The following is a 19,251-nucleotide window of genomic DNA, read 5'->3' on the forward strand; positions in this document are numbered from 1 at the left end:
CTGTAGGAAGGAAGGAAGGGGCTCCCTGAAGCATCTGAGACAGGAAGTGGTAGTTTGGGTGTCCTACAGAAAGTGACTGGTTAGATCCAAGGCTCAGTATCGCATATACACTCAGCTTGGACTTTGCCTCTGTGGGAATGTGGAGGACAGCCTTCCCTGACCACACCTGGAATCAAGGCTGGTCTTTCCTGATACTGTCACCCAGACCGAAACGCATCAAGAGAGTTAAGAGAACGTGAGGAACTCGGACAGGAGAGGTCCTGGGGGAACCCAGAGACTGGGAGGTAGAGGTGAAGGAGGAAACAGACAAGCATCAGTTGATTAGGGGCAAGGAAGATACGGAAAACTGCCCGGAGCAAAGGCTGGCCTGTCTCAACCAGTCTTCCAGCAAATGTGGCCACAGAGACAGTTATCTTCAACCCCATATATTTGAGGACTGCTAAGTGACCTGCGAGACCCAGCTTCTCCACTTCTACCACACAGCCCAGCATGTGGAACTACCTGTCCTTGCTGCCTGTCATCCTAGCTCTATGGGCTATCGCTGGGACCTGGATTGTGTAAGTAGCAGAGGTCCAAAGGATGCTTGGGTCTGAGGGACAAGGGCTGGGGTGTGCATTCTTGGGTTTGATGGAGGGCTGGCTTCCTGGGTCTGTGGGAGGAGGAAGGGCTGGGTGTTAGAGGCCCGCTTGTGGCAAGAGGATGGGGAGGGGGGACACAGGTCTGTTAACAGAGTGAAATGTTTCGTTTGGCGAACAGGAGGGAAAGCTACCCTTAAGAGCCCCTTACTGACTTCCTGTATCCCTTCCATCTCAGGTTTGCAATTGCCGTGGCTAACAAGAGTGTGCAGCTGGAGAACGGCTTCCCCTTCATCAGGTTGTTGTGGCTGAGGGAGTGATGGGGGAGGAAAAACGGAGGGTCTTATCTCGGAGGAGCTAAAGGATGACACTGTTAATCTTCTGCAGTAACTGTGGGTCTTATGCTCCCCAGAGCTGTATTTTCGGCCAAGTCCTCAATACAGGAGCTGCTCTAGGTAAGTATCTCCATGCCTTTCCCAAAGCTGCCCAAAGGGTCCCTAGCTCCTCCTTCTCCAGATCGGGGCAACTAGCCCCTCTCCCCCTCAAAGCCAGGAGTCCACCTCCCAGCCCTCTTTCCTCCGACCCAAGGTTCAGGCCCTAGCCCTCCTCCCTCAGACCCCAAAGCCCTGTACCTTCAAATCCCTTCTTCCCTTACTCTCCCCTTCTCTCCGACCTCAGCTTCTTCCTGGTCCAGGAAATCCCCTTCAGTTGGGAACCCTGTAGTGAGTCTGACTCTCGCTCATGCTTTCCTAGCTGTTTGGATCTGCATTGTGCGGTACCATCAACTCCGGGACTGGGGCGTCAAAACGTGGCAAAACCAGTTGATTCTGTGCTCGGGAATCCTCTGTGCCCTGGGAACCTCCATAGTAGGCAATTTTCAGGTGAGATGCACGGGGAGCCAACCTAGGGTCAACCTCCGGAAACCAGACTACAATTCCTTATGTTTCCCGCGGTTTCCAGCGGCTCTTTCTATTGGAGTTGGCTCGCAAGGCTTTCTGGGACTTGTAGTTCTCCTTACCCTGGGACCAGCTGGCCCATAGGGGGCTTTGTAGAGAGAGAATCTTTTGCTAGGATATATACTCAGAACTGTGTGGAGCCCCTCTCGGAGGCTAGGGGAATTTTTATTGCAGCCACCAATCTCCGTGTCATTTAATCATGAAATTATTGCGACCGGTATAATGGTTGAGGCTTCTCTGTATACATAATCTCCACGGAACTCTACTCAGTCCCTTTCCCGTACCCTAAAAGAGCAAGCAGCTTGTCTGTGGGTGGTTAGAAACGAACAGGCTTTCACAAACTCTAGTTCCGGCATTCATGAAGCTGTATAGATAGTTGTAGAATGGATAGATGGAGGATGGGAAAAAAATCTCACTGGTTTATTTTGTTACTGCATTTTATGTCCTGTCTCTGCGGTCCAGCCTCCTGCTAACGGCCCGTAAGGTGCAGGGTGGGTGAGAACATTGATGTTCAGATTGCTAATTTACTTCTATGTTCCTCAACCTACTACTATATTATAGTTATTATATTTCTTCCATAAGAACATTTTTTTTAAGTGCATGCCTTTATTTTAATCCCAGCAGTTGGGAGGCAGGGGTAGGTGAGTTCGAGGCCAGCCTGACCTACAAAGCTACACAGAGAAACCCTGTCTTGAAAAACAAAACAAAAAAACTTTTTTTTTTTTTTTTGGCCTGACAGTGGTGTGCACACACCTTTAAGTCTAGCAGGCTGACCTCTGTGTTCTCGAGTTCTCGAGGTCAACCTGGTCTACAGCATGAGTTCCAGGACAGTCAAGATTGTTGAAAACCCTGTTAGGGACTGGAGAGATAGCTTAGTGGTTAAGTGCACTGGCTTCTCTCTCAAAGGTTCTGAGTTCAATTCCCAGCAACCACTTGGTGGTTTGCAACCATCTGTAATGAGATCTGGTGTCCTCTTCTGGCCTGCAGGTAGAATACTGTATACGTAATAAATGAGTCTTAAAGGGAAAAAAGACTTTTATTTTATTATTTTTGAGGATCTCAAGTAGCCCAGGCCAGCCTGGAAGTCAGTATGTACTGGAGGATGGCTTTGAATGCTCCCAGATCCTCCTGCCACCACCTCATGAGTTCTGGGATCACAGGTGAGCCACACTGCTGCTGTGTGGGTACTGGGAACCGAACCCAGGCAAGCCCTCTGTGGACTGAGCTGCCTTCTCAGTCTCTACTCCTTTGTATTGCCTTTCTAAACAATTTCCTGGGCTTTTCTCCAGTCTCCTTCTCCCTCCATGGCTTGTTCTTTGAGAGAGTCTGATTATATAAATATGTTGCTCTTGCTAGGATTATAGGGCTGTGCCACTACCCTGATCTTTCATGAATTTTTGAAATGAAGTGTCTTTCTAGCTCAGGCAGTCCTGGAACTTACTATGTAGTCAGAACTGGATCCTACTTCAGCTAAGATTACATCTGGCTGTATTCTTAAAAAAACAAAAAACAAAACACATTTTTAACATGTGTTCCTGTAAGTCGCAAACCATTATCATATCTATGAAATTTTCACTTGTCACGTATTAATATTTGGGAGTCATTGAGATGGTTCAGCATGTGAAGGAGCCACACCCGGTGAGGGTGAGCTGAGTTTGAGCCTCAGGACACACATACTAAGAAAGAATTAACCTTCGTACCTTGTTCTCTGACCTCCACATGGGCTCCATGGTATGACACACCCGCTTCTCACCACAAAATAAGTTCGATTTTTTTATTGTTGTTTTTTGAGACAGATTTTTTTTTGTTTTGTTTTGCTTTGTTTTTCTTTCTTTCTTTTTGGTTTTCCAAGACAGGGTCTCTCTGTGGCTTTGGAGCCTGTCCTGGAACTAGCTCTTGTAGACCAGGCTGGTCTCGAAGTCACAGAGATCCTCCTGTCTCTGCCTCCCGAGTGCTGGGATTAAAGGCATGGAGGAAGGAGGAACAGGAGCTCAAGGTCATACACATCAAGTTCAAGGACAACCTGGGGGTACATTTCCCTCTCCACACTTTGAGAACACAAGATTTACTCTATTCATGTTTCCTGGACATCTACTTTGTGGGATGTGGACCTAGCATTAAATTTAAATGGTTCAGCGTCTGAGAACACTTAACTGCTTTTCTGGAGGACCGACATGTGGTTCTAAGCACTCATCATCATTTGCAATTCCAGCTTCTGTGGATCCAACGTCCTCTTTTGACCTTCAGACATGTGGTATGCACATGCATACAAATAAAACCTGATAAGCCTGGTGTTGGTGGTGCACGCCTTTAATCCCAACACTCAGGAGGCAGGTGGATCTCTGTGAGTTCCAGGCCAGCCTGGTCTACAGAGTGAGTTCCAGGACAGGCTCCAAAGCTACACAGAGAAACCCTGCCTCAGAAAATAAACAAGTAAATTGCTTTGTGGAGTCTCATAGTTGGTGATAAGGTGGCAGGTGCTACCTCTGTGTGTGTGTGTGTGTGTGTGTGTGTGTGTGTGTGTGAGAGAGAGAGAGAGAGAGTTCTTGCATCCTGCAGCATGTGGGTGGAGGCCAGAGGACATCTTTTAGGCTACTTCTTTTCTTCCTCTGTATAGGTAACCTGAAAGCATTTACCAGCTGAACCATCTCACCAGCCTGTTGGACTGGTTCAAAGTCTCTACTTCCTATAGTTTTCCTCCCCCACCATAATTTTATTTTTGGTTCTCCTCCCTTCCCCCAGGAGAAGAACCAGAAGTCGACGCACCTGGCAGGGGCCTTTCTGGCCTTTATCCTGGGCAACCTGTATTTCTGGCTACAATTCTTTCTGTCCTGGTGGATGAAGGGTCTGCCTCAACCTGGGCCCCGCTGGATTAGGCCTCTCCGCCTGAGTTTCTGCATCCTCTCCACCATCCTCATTGTGACCAGTATCCTTGCTGGGCAGTAGGACTGGGTAAAGGTGCCTTTTTCTTTGGGCTTGTCCCCTTTGCTTTTTGCTGTACCACAGTGGGTGTCCCTTCCTGTCTTTGGGCCTTCGTGTCCTTCTAGGATCACAGTTCAGTGGTGGAATGTGGAAAGCAGGCATGGTGGCACGAGTCTGTGGTCCTAACACTGGGAAGTAGGATTATGAGTTTGAGGCCAGCCTAGGCTACGTTTGAGACTTTGTCTCAAAAGCAAAACAAATGTAATAGACAGAAGTGAATTTGGAGATCAGTTTGGTTGCCTAGGATCCTCACTTTCTCCAGGTATTATGTTGAACTTCTCCTGGTTTCTTGCATCCCCAAAGTGCCTCAGCTTCCTCTCATCAAATGCAGGTAGTTGAGGCCAAGGTAAAAGGATCACCAGCTGAAGTTAGCCAGGGCTACTTCCGTGAGATCTATCCTAAAGAAAATGCAGGTCGATGGGTGGTGGCGGCACACGCCTTTGATCCCAGCACTCGGGAGGCAGAGGCAGGCGGATCTCTGTGAGTTCGAGGGCAGCCTGCTCTACAAAGCTAGGATAGCCACCAAAGCTATCTGATTATACAGAGAAACCCTGTCTCAAAAAAATAAAATAAAATGCAGGTAGTTAGCCAGTGTTGTGAGGGAGAACCATGCCCCCGGCATGCAGCTTGTGGCAAGTAGGCATTCTGTTAGTAACTAGCTTCTAGGAGCACCAGCCAGGTGTGTCAAGCATCTTCCTGGGTGCTGAAGAGCTGCAGTAGGCTCAGACAGGGGAAGCCTTTTGGCCAAGGCGAAAGTCCTGGCTGGAGTTAGTGACGGCTGCCGATGACCCCTGAAGCTCCAGAAGACTGGTTGCTCGACCATCGTTTCCCAACTTGGTTGTTCATATAAGTGACCCGAAATGGCTTTGAGGGAAGCAGTATTTGCCCCTGTATAATCAGAAATGCTACTAACTAGAGCCAGCCAGGTAGGCGCTCGCGCGTGCATGCGTGCGTGCGTGTGAATGTCAGTCTAGCAATGTAGATCAGGGTGACCTCAAATTTGCTATATAGACAATGATGACCTTGAATTTTTGATGGTTTTCCCCCCTGCCTTCTGAGTGCTGGGATTCTAGGTGTGGGGGATCCCACCTTCTATGTTTCCTGTTGGAGGACTGAGTTCAAGGCCTTTTACATGCTGGGCCAGCACTCTACTAATTGAGCTATATTCTTCAGCCCCGTCCCACCCTTTTTAAAAGTGTTTGCTTATTTAGTGTGTGCCTATGAACGTACATGTGGAGCACTCGTGTACCACAGTGCCTACATGGACACCAGAGTTGGCTCTGTGTACCGTGTGATTCCTGAAGACTGAGCCAAAGTCACAGGCTTGGTGGTAGGCACCCTCACTTGCTGAGCCTCCCTGCCTCCTCCTGCTTGAGCCCTCAGCTTCTCTTTCTCTCTCTGGTTTATTTATTTCATTTGGAGGGTATAAGTATTTTGCACACATGTGTACATGCACCATGTACATGTCAGGTCCCTGAAGAGATCAGAAGACGGTGCCAGATAGATCCCTTGGAATCACAGTCGTGAATGGTTGTGAGCCACCATATGGGTGCTGGGAATCAAACCCAGGACCTTTGCAAGAAAAGCCAGTGTTCTTAACGGCTGAACCATCCCTCCAGTCCTTGCCTGACACTCCAACACCCCACCCTCCCCGAGACAGGCTTTCCTTCTGGGTAGCCTTGACTGTATCAGAACTCACTCTGTAGACCAGGCTGGCCCCAAACTCAGAGACCAGAGATCTACCTGCCTCTGCATGGGGCACCACCACCAGCAAAAAACAAAGTGTTAAGGAGTTGAGTGAAGCAAGCTACAGCAGTGTGTGTGTGTGTGTGTGTGTGTGTGTGTGTGTGTGTGTGTAGGTGGAGTTGTGCTGGGTGGAGCGGACAGGACTGAAGGTGACCCAGTTAGTTGGTCTAGGGATTGGGGAATTCCCAGGTGTCAACTTGGATCCAAAGGGAGGGTGGAGTCCCTTAGAAAGAGGAACATATTTGGGGCACTGAGATTCAGTTCTGTTAAGAAGTTAATTTGGAGGAGGCTGTGGGTCATGCAATAGGGAGAAACTTGCAAACAGCCCTAGCCTGGCAGGTCTCAGGGATGTTTACACAATTACTTTTTTGGGGACTTGTTGGTAAAACAACAGGACAGCAGTTCTGATTTCTGGAAGGATCTGTGGCTTGGGGCATTGGCACTCCATTCCCAATCAGTCACATGGGAGGACAAACAGCAACAGGTGGAGAGAAGGCAGGATTTGGTGGGCACTGTGGGTAACAGCTGGATGGAGTTCCTTTGAAGGGATACGGGTGACACAGGGCATGGTAGTTACACCAGGGCAGCGGAGCACCTCGGATGACCAAAGATGGGTTTCTTCCGGCCTAAAGTGCCACCGCATCTGAGGTGGGTGGTTGGGCCTTTAGCACGTGGCATGTGACCCTTGACACTGGCGTGAAGTGATCATCCTGTACTCCCAACTGATGCGATCTGCCTCCGCCGCCTGCGAGTGGGCAGTGGCCATGATGCTCTTCACGCAGTTTGGCCTCTTTGCTGTGGATTTCTCCAGCTTGGGTGGTTGCAGCCTCCACTTACAACCCAAACTGGACGCCAGCCTCCCACAGGCTCCCTCTGGGTCTCCAAACATACAGACATCACAGGCGCTCTGACTCGGCCCCTGAACAACTGGCAGAGGAGGAAGGATGGGGCCAGCCCAGGCTCACCCAATGATGACCTGGAGGCTGAGGCCGACAGCATGATTGATGGACGAAGGGAAGAGGGGGTGATGCTCACCACTCAGAAGGGCAGCATCGTGGTACCCACCGTCCCTGTGACCGGAAGCACCCCAGGAACCGAGAGGCGAAGGCCAGCCAGCTGTCCCTGATCAAGGCTATTTATTAATTTTGTTGTTGTTGTTGTTGTTGTTGTTGCCGCCGGCGGAATCAGACACAGACGCAGGCAGGGTCACGCGCAACCAGAATTCCTTCTGGGTCACGCGCAACCAGAATTCCTTCCGGGGAGAGCAAATCCGTACAGAAGGTCGAAAGGGGAAGGGAGAAGGAGGACCTGGTGGGAAGCAGGGGCCCGGGGAGGGGAGCTGGGGGTGGGGATGACACAGAGACAGAGGGCCCTGTCCGGATCTGCTAAGCCACCTCCAACCAGCTCCCACCCCTCCCCCACCCCACCCGCAGAGATTGATCAATAAATAAAATAATAAGTTAATCAATAAATAAATAGAAAGAGCTCCCACCCCCTTTTTGCCCTAGAACCTCCCCCCGTTGGGCACGGCCCCTGGAGCCCCATCCCTGCAGGGCAAGGCCGAGTTCTACGTCCCCCCTCCCAACATACTCCTTGGGCCTTATATACAGATTCACAGTAGGGGGGGCAGGGAAGGGGGTGGAGGGGGCTCCCCTCCTTCCCTGGCCCCCTGGGGTCAGGGTAGAGGGGTTCCATTGGTGGCCAGGAGCTTCTTGTCCTTAGGGGGTCCTCGGCGGGGAGAGCTGCTCAGGTCAGGGTCAGGGCGGCCTGGTGGAGGCTGCAGGCTTCGGGGCGGGGTACCAGCAGGCCGGGTCTGGGTTCCATTTTTCTCATCTGCGAAGGAAGAAGTTAACTTTGTAGGGATCAGCTTGAGGCTCCTGTCTGTCGGTAAAGGGGCTTGTCATGATCCCTGGGACTCACAGAGGAGGAAGGAGGAGAGACAGAACCGATTGCCAAGCTGCTCTCTGACCGCCACACGTATACTGTGGTGCTCACTCCCACACAAACAAACAAACAAACAAATGTAATAACAGTAATAACAGCAATCATAATAGAGACCAAATTCACATTTGTGAGACTTCAAGTCCCATTGACAGCTGCCACAGGGAAACACATCTCCTCCTACAGGGGGCCTGTCCGTGCCCGGAGCTTGGAAAACCTGTCGTTTGTCTGAGGTTCAGGCCAGCCCACCACAAGAAATTCCCAGGCTCAGAGGCAATCATGGGGCTGATAGACTGCAATACCCCTTATCTACGTCTAGACGTCTAGGCAATTCTACTGAGTGGGGTTCACAGCGCTTAGAATTGTTCTGGGGCCTGAGACCCTCGGGTCCTGCTGACTGGAGGAAGGCCACACTTTGTACACATGTGTACATGGAGACTAACACCAGAAGGCTCTATATAGACCAGGCTGTCCTCAAATGTACAGAGATCTGCCCGGCGCAGTCTCCTGAGTGCTAGGACTAAAGGTGTGGGCCACCGGCGCACAGAGGTCAAGAGACAGTTTGGGGGACTTGGTCCTTTCACGGAACCTAGAGCTTAACAGTCAGGTGGACTGGTTAGGGGCTCCCATCTCCCCGTGCTGGGATTACAGGGCCACACTGCAGTGACTGACTCTTCTTTACCCCCCCCTCCCCGTGGGAGCTGAGAATAGGACCCTCCTGCCTCCCTAGGCAAGCAGTCTGTCACTGAGCTAAATCTCCAGCCCCTTAGCTCTTTCACACGGGCTCTGGGGGTGAAACTCGGGTCCTCCCGCTTGCTCATCCAGCAATATACCGACTAAGTCATTTCTCTGCACCACCCCTCCCCTTTCAGAGGTGATATTTATTTTATGAGTAGCCACACACTCATGCGTGTGTGTTTTTTGTGCACCACGTGCATGCCTGGTTGGTTACCACTGAGTTCAGAAGAGAACATCACATCTCCTAGAACTGGAGTCCTGGATGGTTGTGAGTCACCCTGTAAGTGCCGGGGTCTTCGGCAAGCACAAGTGTTCTTAACCGCTGGGTCACCTCTCTAGCCCACCCCCACCTGAACTCACTCTGTAGCAGAGCATGATCTTGAAGCCCTGACCTCCCTGCCTCAGCTTCCCAAGTGAGGGTCTGGACTAGGATAACTGATGTGGGAAGACCCACCCTAACGGGAGATGTATCACTCCGTGGGCAGGGCTACCATGCCCTCTCTGCCATGATGGACTGCCTCCTGGAACTGCAGGCCAAAACAAACCTCCCTCCTTTCCCCCAAGACAGGGTTTCTCTGTGTAGCCCCGGCTGGCCTCGAACTCAGAGATCCACCTGCCTCTGCCTCTGCCTCTTGAGTGCTGGGATTAAAGGCGTGCGCCACCACTGCCCAGCATTTCCCTTACTCTTAGTGTGCACGCGTGTACATGTGGTGCACGTGTTCGAGCTCCAGTGTGGAGGTTAGAGGACAACTTGCAGGAATTTGGTCTCCTTCCCATCATGTACGCCACGGGGATCTAACTCAGGCTTAGCGGCAAGTACCTTTAGACTTTGAACTCTCTTGCCAGTCCTCAATTCCTGAAGCTGCCTTTGGAGGGTATTTTGTTGCAGCAACCAGTCATTTAGCTAATCCTCCTGGGCACTGATGCTGAGGCCTGAATAACTTGGCTGTGAGAGATTTTTCTGTGAGTTACAGGGTTTTTCAGCATCCCTGATCCCCGCCCACAGGATGCCAATAATGTCTTCCTGCTCTCCATTCGAGACAATCAAACAAAACAAAACAAAAAGCCCCAAAACCCTTCATGCCCTGCCAGATGACCCCTGGGGAGGCTGTGGTAGGCTGAATCATGCCACCCCCCACAGATGTTCACATTATAAAGCCAGGGACCTGTGAAAACGTTGAGCTCATGTGTGGTGACTCAGGGTAATCCCTGTGGGTGGGAAGACTACCTGGGATTATCTGGGTAGACCCAGTTTAGTCATACAAGCCCTTAAATGACCCAGTCGTGTCAAGGGCAGATCCTGGCTCTGGAGGGTGCTGCCCACTGGCGGAGGGAGGGGCTGCAGAACAAGAGAGGACAGACCTCAGGACGACAGACATCCTGATGTCAGCCTGGGTGTCACACATCCAGGACAGCAGCATGAAAAACCCGTATTGTTTTAGGGACCAACTTTGAGGTATTCTTTTTCTTTTTCTGTTTTTGGTTTTTCCAGACAGGGCTTTTCTGTGAGGTCCTGGATGTCCTGGAACTCCATCTCCAGACCAGGCTGGCCCTGAACTCAGAGATCCGCCTGCCTCTGCCTCAGGAATGCTGGGACTAAAGGCGTGTGCCACCACCGCCCAAATTGAGGTCATTTATTAATGGCAGCCATCGGTAATGATTCCAACCAAGGTCAAGATGAGCCCTGTCAAGTGTCAAGCTAATTGTCCTTCAGTGGCTGCTGTGCCCACTGCTGGATTCTCTGTGCTCCATCCCTTCTATGGGGGATGGGGACAGAGGGATGTCAGGCTGATTTCACTGCACTGTTGTATCACGGAGCATGCTCCTCTCTTTGTAAACCATTCACTTAAGAGTTCTCATCTTTGCATCTTTGGTTGCTAAGGCAGACACACCTCGTATTACTACAGGCTAAATGTTGTGTCCCCCATAATTCACATGCCGGAACCATCACCCCTAAGTCTATGGGGCCTCTGGGAGTTGATGAGGTTTTGAGGGTGGAGGCTTCATATATGGAATTAATGACATGAAATCAACCAGGACCACAGTGAAAGCTGGACTGCTGAGGCATGCCTGTAACCCCGGCAATGAGATGGAGGCAGGGGGATCAGGAGTTCAAGAGCATCTCCATCTACATGTCGAGGCCGAGGCCAGTCTGGGATAGATGAGAACCTGCCTGAAGAAAGCAAAGATGAAACTTAAGGAGACACAGCCAGAAGAGGCCATCTGTGAACGAGGAAATGGGCTCCAGACAGACGCAAGATCTGCCCCGCTGCCTTGACCCGAGACTTCTAGTCTCTGAACAAAAAGTTCCTAGGCTGGAGAGATGGCTTCCTGGCTAGGAGCCCTAGCTGCTCTTCCGAGGATCTGCACCAATCCCAGCTTACAACCCTCTGGAATTCCACTTCCAAGGGCTCTGATGCCCTCTTCTGGCCTATACACACACACACACACACACACACACACACACACACACACACACACACAGAGGAAGCATGCAAAGACACTCAAGTACACAGAATAAACAATACTATTTAAAAAAGTAATTAAAAAACAAAATAATTTCCTTTTTTTTTTTTAATTGCTGAGACAGGGTCTCATGAATGTCTCTCTGGCCTTGGATTTGATAGATAGCTGAGGATGGCTTTGAACTTCTTATGTGCATTGGTATTTTCCCTCCATGTATGTCTCTGAGGGTGTCAGGTTTACTGGAACTTGAGCTACGGACAGTTGTGAGCTGCCATGTGGGTGCTGGGAATTGAACCCAGGTCCTCTGGAAGGGCAGCAGTGCTCTTAATTGCTGAGCCCATCTCTCCAGCCCTCATTTTCCTTCTTTTTCTATTTTGTTTTTTGAAGACAGGGTTTCTCTGTGTAGTCCTGGCTATCTTGGAACTCCCTCTGTAGGCCAGGCTGGGGTCAAAGATGTGCGCTACTACTCCCTGGCTGATTTTGAATCTCTGATCTCCCTACTCCATCTCGAGAGCACTGCCCGGCATTACAGCTGTGACACTACTCCTAATTTACACGGTGCTGGGATTGAACTCAGACCACAGTGCATGCTGGGCCAGCACTCTATTAACTGAGCTACGTCCTCAGCCCATTTGTTTGCTTTCAGACAGTTTTACGAATTGGCCAAAATGGGCTGGAACTAGTCACTCAGGATGGCCTTGAGTTTGTGGCAATACTCTGACCTCAGCTTCCTGAATGCTGGGACTACTGGCATGCATCTCCATACCTGGTTTCCTATTGCTTAAAAAGCCCCCCAGATCATGGTGTTGTTTGTTTCTGTTTTGCTTTTCTTTTTCTCTGTTGGAGATTGAACTCAGGACCCTTGCCAGGTAGTCTACCTCTGATCTCACCCCTGACCAGTTTATACTATTCTCTCATGGAAGCCTGGATGAATCACAACCTCTCTTCTGAGGCCTGGCCTCTGCTCTGCCCCCTCGATGCCAGGTGAGAACTATGGGGTTCAATTCCAATGACATTTGGGTCCTGTAAAGTAAGCCACTAATACGTCCTATCTGTCCTGGTTTTAGCCTAAAGGTCATGCCCTGCCCCCAGTCCCAGGCACACCGGGATGGCTGGTAACTCTACAGAGTTCCACAGCTCCGTGGCACCATCTTCCATTGCTCCTGACATGGAGGCTACTGTCCTCTCAGGGCCTCCAAGGGTGCCCAGGAGTCCTTTCTCAGACCCCAGTGTCTTGTGGGAAATCTATTCCCACCAGTGTAGGGGAGGCCTCAGCTAGACACTGGCCAAAAGTCTAAGAAGTGGACCAGTCTGGCTGCTCCAAAGCAAAGACAGAGCAGAGTCGGCACCTGATCGCCCTCAATTCCTGCCCCCCAGCAACAGTTATCACCCACCTGCCAGGGCCTGCACAGAGGGTTGGTCGTGAGTGCTGAGCAGCTGTGCCTGGATGGTTTCTACCACTCTCTTGAACCGACGGCTGGGACCTGGAGGGTGATGGGCAGACAGGAAACACAGTGACTCAGAGTGGAGCCAGGCAAGGTTCCTCCTTCAAGCAAGACGGTCCCCCTGTAAGGGTTAATTTTTCTGACCCTATTACGCCTGTATCAAAGCTGGCTCCCAAATGGATCTCTGTATTACTGCTAAGGATCACTATCACACCCAGACATCTTCTTTTAATATAACGATAGGTGTTGGTTGCTATTGAAATTGATGTTGTTGCTCACTTAACTTTCCTTAGGGATGCGAAGGGGAAAAAATGTAAGAAAAATGAGCGAGGGGCTGGAGAGATAGCTCCACGGTTAAGAGCACTGGCTGCTCTCCCGGAGGGCTTGAGTTTGAGTCTTAGCACCCACACAGTGGCTTATGGCTACCTGCAAACTAGTCCCCGGGAATCTGACACCTTCCTTTGGCATCAGGCACACACAGGATGCACAGACATACATGCAGAAAAAAAATGCTCACATACATAAAAAACACTTTTCTTTAACAAAGAAAAATAAGCCAGGCAGTGATGGTGCACGGCTTTAATCCTAGTATTCGGGAGGCAGAGGCAGGCGGTCTATAGAGGGAGTTCCAGAACAGGCTTCAAAGGAGCGAGAAACAAGTGGACCTTTGACTCTGCAGGATAGCTGTGCCACACACATTCATTGCAGCCTGCTTTAGGAGCTCTTAGGGTGATCTCATCCCCTGACCATAACGTATTAAAACGGGTGAGGCAAAGAGCCGATAGAGGGGTATGCTTGTGTATATACCTCCAATATTAAGATTTAGGAACCAAGAATTGGAAGCAAGGCATTACTGTGTTTTCCTTCTCCCAGGCTAACTCTTGATTGGTCATGGCTGCCTGGCGTTAAAATTCCTGAGGCTGCAGTATGAGCTCAGGAAGAACTCCATGGGTAGATTGGTGATGTCTGCTCTGGGTAGGACACTGATGATAGAGGCTAGCATGCTCACACTTCTAATAGAAGACGAAAAGGTAGCCCAAAGTACTCTACAGATTTTTCCCTTTGAAAAATGGGTGATCCGGCTGGAGAAGTGGCTCAGTGGTTGAGACCACTGGCTGCTCTTCCAGAGGTCCTGAGTTCAATTCCCAGCAGCCGCATGGTGGCTCACAACCATCTATAGTGGGATCTGATGCCCTCTCCTGGCATAAAGACCTACATGCAGATGGAGCACTCATACATAAAATAAATAAGTAATTCTTAAAAAAAAAAATGAAAAACAGGTGATTACTGATACCCATGAAATCATTTCTCATCATACAAGCCCCTGGGGGGGAGGGGGAGCATGTGGGGGAGGGGACCTCAGAGAATCAGCACGCTCCATGCTGACTTCCTATCTGCTCTCCTATGCTGATAATCCTATTTAGAGATCTGGAACACTCCAAGGCCGGTCAGGAGAGACGTACCAGAGATGAGAGTAAAGGTGACGGAGTAGATGCCACCGCCACTACTGCCATCTCTTCGGGGTGAGGGCTCTGGCCCCTCGGAGGAGCTGATGTCCACCTGGAAGCGGACAGGCTTCTGGAAGACGGAGGGGCCACCGCTGGCCTTGTACTCTGCCCTGAAGCTGGTCTGTGACAGCACACTGTGACTCAGGCTGGGGATCTAGGATGTAAGTATACAAGGATGAGGTGAGTCTAAGGAGCAGATCGCCGTCCTACACCTGGCTCTGCACGAGGAACAAGCTCCATCAAGCCTTGGGAGGACCTGTGCCCGCTCGTGCCTGTAGCCCCTCCTGACGTACATTTAGGAGAATGAATCCTAAATGAACGTGGTCTCTGCTCTCTATGGGATAGTTACAACCACATGAAACACACTCCTTTTCCTTCCTCCACAAGTCACATGTCTTGGTAACTGCAAATCCCATCAGTCCTTACAGCAAAAGACTGTGGGATTAGACGAAAACAGAAAGCATTAAGGTCCACTGAGAAAGGTCTATTCTCCTATCACCCTCAGATCTGGAGGCAAGGCATGGCAACACACTCACCTTCCACTGGTACTCAGGGAACTGTTATTTAGGGTCTTATCTCAGCACTTTGGGGCTTTGGGCCCAATAGTCTGTTCCTGCCTCCCTACCCAATACTGACCAATTCCAACTCTTGCTGAAAAACTACAAATCCCATGAGTCTCAGAAGGAAGTCAGTCTAGGGATAGAGTGGCAGTGGATGAGGGGGGGATGGGCGTGGTGGTGGTGTAGCTCTATGGTCCATGGGGATGCCAGGGCTCTCACCGACAGAAAGGCATGGACAATGTCCGCTTTGATGCTGCTGAGAGGTTTGTCCTTTAGCACGAGGAATATTTGTTCTTCTTTGTCCAAGGAGATGAAGTTCCCGAACCAGGAGCGTTTTGCCAGCCTGAGTGGAAGGGGATAGAAGCAGGTGGGTCAGGAAGACGCTAAGAGACAAATCCCCTCGGTTCCCACTCAGTTCCTTCCCTTGTCGAACTCACTCGGGAGAGGATTCTGGAGTCAAACTGGACATCTCCTCAGCGGTGGGGACTGGTCAGGGAGGGGAGAAAAAGCAGTCAACACTTATTAATAATTTTCATCCAGGGCCCTGTGGGTGCAGTCACCTCTCAAACAGCTAACCCTAACCTAGGAAGTCTGATCCAGGCCCCTTCAGGAAAGGCAGAATGGTTAGACCACACCCCTCAGGCTGGAGCTCAAGTCCCATGGACCAACGAGTAAGCAATCCAGAGTGCACTATACAGGATCTGTCCCCATCTCCTCTTTCCCGAAACTCCTCTCCAAACCTTATCATTTCTATTTGTCCTGGGACTTGGGAAGATGGCTCTTTCCTACCCAAAGACCCCCATGGAGTCGGCCAATAAGATAAGACCTTTAGCCTCTTCCTTCCCACATTAGAATCTAGCAGTTGGAAACTCTAGCCTTGCATCTAGTGACCCCTACCCTGCATCTTGCGCCGGTGGAAGCGAGGGGAGCCCAGGAAACTGTTGCGGATGGAGTTAAGACGACTTCTCCAGGCGGCTCCCCCGACGCCACCGCCTGGGCTGGGTGGTGGTGTCGTTCCTGGGGTCCCAGTAGGGCTGGCTCGAGGCGTGTGCAGAGGTGAGTGCAAGGGGGTTCCGCCGGAGGAGCGCGGGGAGCCTGGTGGTCCGGGCAAGGGTGTGGAACGGGCACTGGGGGGCGGTGGCTGCTCCCCAGCACCCCCGCCTCTGGGGCCCCGAGAAGGCAGCGTCTGTGTTTTGGAAGTTGGGGAGCCTCCGCCTCTAGCCTCATCTCCAGCGCCTGGCTCCGGCGAGAAGGAAAAGACCGGACTCTGTGAAGGAGCAGGACCTGGTCAACAGTTTGGACTACAACTTTCAGGAGGCTTTGGAATCACTACTTGCTCAGACTCACTGGGCAGGGCTGCGAGGCCTGCTGGGAATTGTAGTCTAGTCAGCCCCACCCACACTGACAGTGGTCTCCGACCACCACCCTAAGGCTGCAGCCCCAAGCCTGGTGCATGCAAGGAATTTATGATAAATGTTTAAACCTCCCGGATATACTACAAATCCAAGTCTAAGAATACAGAAATGGGGTCCTTGACACTTCTGGGGGTGGGGAGGTAAGAACGCCTCATGAAACTGTTTTCTGTTCAGTCTTTGCTGACTTCTCTATAGCTGTCTCAACCATCTGAGGGTCTAGCCTTACTCACCCTTGGGCTGCTCAGAGGGCTGGAGGACAGACCAGTGGAGGCTCCACTGACGCTGCGGGATCTGTTTACAGGATTAAAAAAAAAAAAGAGAGAGAGAGAGAGAGAGAGAAAGGAAGGAATAAAGAAAGAAAGAAAATTTGAGAGTTTTAAAGGGTTCAGATGTTCCTTCAGTTTCGTGTCCTTCCGGATGAGGGAACAAAGACCTGGCAGGAGGAGTGATTTGTCCTGGGCACATACAACACTTAAGGTTGAGCAAGGTATCGAACGAATGCTCTGCTTGCTCTATATTCTGGGGCCAAAGACCCTTCCAGAGGGGACAGGTTGGCTCTCACCTCTGACTGTGCTGGGCCATCTCCAAGGCTCGTCTGGTAGGCACTGGGGAGCCGCCACTCCCAGCGTCTGTGATGCTCAGGACTTCCATGGACTTCCGCTCCGGCCTCCGCTTCCCATGTCTGCTCAGCATGGGAGAATCCACACGCTTCCGAGGTGGGTCTGAAGGGAGAGAAGATCAGCCCCCTCGGTAGGTCAATTTGCTCAGCTGTACATGGCACATAGGGGAAACCGAGGCCCAGAGCAGAGAGAAGTTCTCGAAACCGGCTAGCTGCCTACGCATTGACGCCCAGGGCCTACAGCATCCTCCTCCCTCGGGAATCCTGGGAACTGAAATGCCCCATCCGCCTTCTTACCAACATCATTCCGCGGAGGCAGATCCTGGTCTTCACAGCTGGGATACCGCTCTTTCCGATCCAAAAGCAAGTAGTAGATCATCTTTTCTTGGTTTTCTCTGAGACAGGAAAGAAGGAAGCGGTTAAGGGAGGACTGAGGTCAGAAATCAGTGCCCAGGGCTGGAGAGAAAGATGAAGGTGCTTTGCCACTGAGTTGGATCCCTGGGATCCACATTGTAGGAAGAAAGAACCGAACTCCTGCCAAGTCGTTCTCTGTTCTTCATAAACATGCCTTGGCACACACGCTCCCTCCTCCCATAAAAAAATAAATATAGTAATAATAATGATTATGATGATGAGCGGGGCTTGACTTTAATCCCAGCACTCAGGAGGCAGAGGCAGATGGATCTCTGTGGGTTCAAGGCCAGCCTGGTCTACAAAGTGAGTTCCAGGATAGTAATAATAGCTAACACCGGGGCACTTACTAAGTACGCATTAAATTCTACGTAATGCAGACATCCTCCATGCCTGCTCAGCGCATTTCTCTCCAGATCACAACTGCTCCGGCGCATGCCAACTCTAAGCCATGCCTCTAGTCTGTTGGTTCCCTAAGCCTGGATGCGGTACGCCCCCTTTAGGCAGTCTAGGGGACTGCCATAACCCATTCAACGGATGAAGTGGGGGGGTTGCCTGTGAAAGGGTCTGGGGAGCTCTTACTCCTCGCTTCTCAATTCTCGGTGCAGCCGCTCGCGGTCTCTGAAGCACCCCAGAGACGCCATACTCTCCAAAACGTCAGGGTCCAGCTCTCCATTGGAAGGCAGGCTCCTCATGGCTACCCTGCGGCCCGGGGCTGGCTCCAGGCAAGGGTCTGGTTCGTGTTTCCCGCCCCTGGAAAGGTGCAGAAATTCTTTGGAGAAACCAGCATCCATAATAGAGCCTTTATCATCCTAGGCTTAGGTCCAGACTACTCCTCCTAGGACCTGGAGAGTCTGGATCCCCAGCTTGACTTCCTCAGACCCAGGCAATCAGAATTCAGCTCTCCTCCCTCAGACCAGGAGCCCAGACCCTAGCCTTCCTCCCTCAGACCCCAGTCCTCTCTCTCTGACTCAAGAGTCCTGGACCCCTAGCTCCCTCCTTCCTCTGGTCTGGCATTCCTTCAGCCTTGTTCTCTTCTGCCAAGACTCATACGTTTGAGACTGTAGTTCCTCCCATCCCACCCCACCCATCAGGAACATAGCATCCCACTCTCCACCTCCCTCCCTCCCTCGAGTACCCAACTGTCCAATTCCCTCTTACTCACAGATACCAGGGATGTTTCTGAATCTGTTCCAGCTGTGAAAGGGTGGGTCACAGAGAAGCAGAAATTAGGTCATATACACACAGAGCAATTAAATAAAATCGATTAGGGTTGACTCTGGGAGGTCCCTGACCCATCCAATCCCCAACCAGAGGCAAGATGACCCATTGTGTCTTCCTCCGGTGGTAGTGAAGCATACCGTTATGTGCACCTAAGACTGACCACTTTTAAGAACTTGGGTGGCAGTTTTCCCGCATACACAGTGCCAGCCTTTTCAGCCCCTGCCAAATCCCAACATGTGTCCTCCCCAAGGCCTGAGACTCCCTGGTTCGCCAACCTTGGATCGCCTCCTCTCTAGTTTGTAAGTTTGAGGTTTTGCTGGACCTCGCTGGGCTTGCAGCATAACCAGTGAACTCATCCATCCAAGGGTTTACAGGCAGGCTCCAGGAACTAATCCCATGACTCCCCTGGGAATTCTGCCACCCCAGGGACCATTCCTCTCCTGCCAGTCCCGAACAACTCACACTGAGCCTTTTCTCGGGCTCCACTTCGATCATCCCCCTCAGGAGGCTCTGGCAGTCTGGAGGAATGAAGTGCGGCATGTGGAAGACACCACGCTTCACCTTCTCCAGCAGCTGACGCAGGTTGTCGTCATCGAAGGGCAGCGCCCCCTGTGCAAGACATTATCAAGACCCCTTAGGCCAATGGTTCTCAGCCTGTGAGTCAC

General features: G+C 51.2%; 2 protein-coding genes across 2 annotated transcripts in view; one reads left to right on the plus strand and one right to left on the minus strand.

The window, feature by feature from the left end:
• On the plus strand, positions 1–7,402 carry Tmem150b (transmembrane protein 150B). The gene is made up of 6 exons (XM_051207211.1): positions 1–557; positions 814–873; positions 963–1,030; positions 1,329–1,456; positions 4,274–4,457; positions 6,962–7,402. Exons 1-6 carry the CDS (start codon positions 490–492, stop codon positions 7,168–7,170), a joined length of 717 nt encoding a protein of 238 aa, XP_051063168.1. The 5' UTR covers positions 1–489; the 3' UTR covers positions 7,171–7,402.
• Brsk1 (BR serine/threonine kinase 1) overlaps positions 7,381–19,251 on the minus strand; it is a 23,747-nt gene continuing 11,876 nt past the window's right edge. The window contains exons 8-19 of the mRNA XM_051207212.1: positions 19,049–19,195; positions 18,528–18,559; positions 17,945–18,115; positions 17,249–17,346; positions 16,895–17,054; positions 16,563–16,623; positions 15,815–16,184; positions 15,355–15,403; positions 15,137–15,260; positions 14,313–14,511; positions 12,799–12,888; positions 7,381–8,092 (exon numbers count right to left, since the gene is read on the minus strand). Coding sequence (XP_051063169.1) covers positions 7,935–8,092; positions 12,799–12,888; positions 14,313–14,511; positions 15,137–15,260; positions 15,355–15,403; positions 15,815–16,184; positions 16,563–16,623; positions 16,895–17,054; positions 17,249–17,346; positions 17,945–18,115; positions 18,528–18,559; positions 19,049–19,195 — 1,659 coding nt within the window. The 3' untranslated portion in view covers positions 7,381–7,934. The remainder of the gene's footprint in view (positions 8,093–12,798; positions 12,889–14,312; positions 14,512–15,136; positions 15,261–15,354; positions 15,404–15,814; positions 16,185–16,562; positions 16,624–16,894; positions 17,055–17,248; positions 17,347–17,944; positions 18,116–18,527; positions 18,560–19,048; positions 19,196–19,251) is intronic.

Source organism: Phodopus roborovskii, unplaced genomic scaffold (genome assembly GCF_943737965.1).
Source record: "Phodopus roborovskii unplaced genomic scaffold, PHOROB, whole genome shotgun sequence".
Lineage (NCBI taxonomy): Eukaryota > Metazoa > Chordata > Mammalia > Rodentia > Cricetidae > Phodopus > Phodopus roborovskii.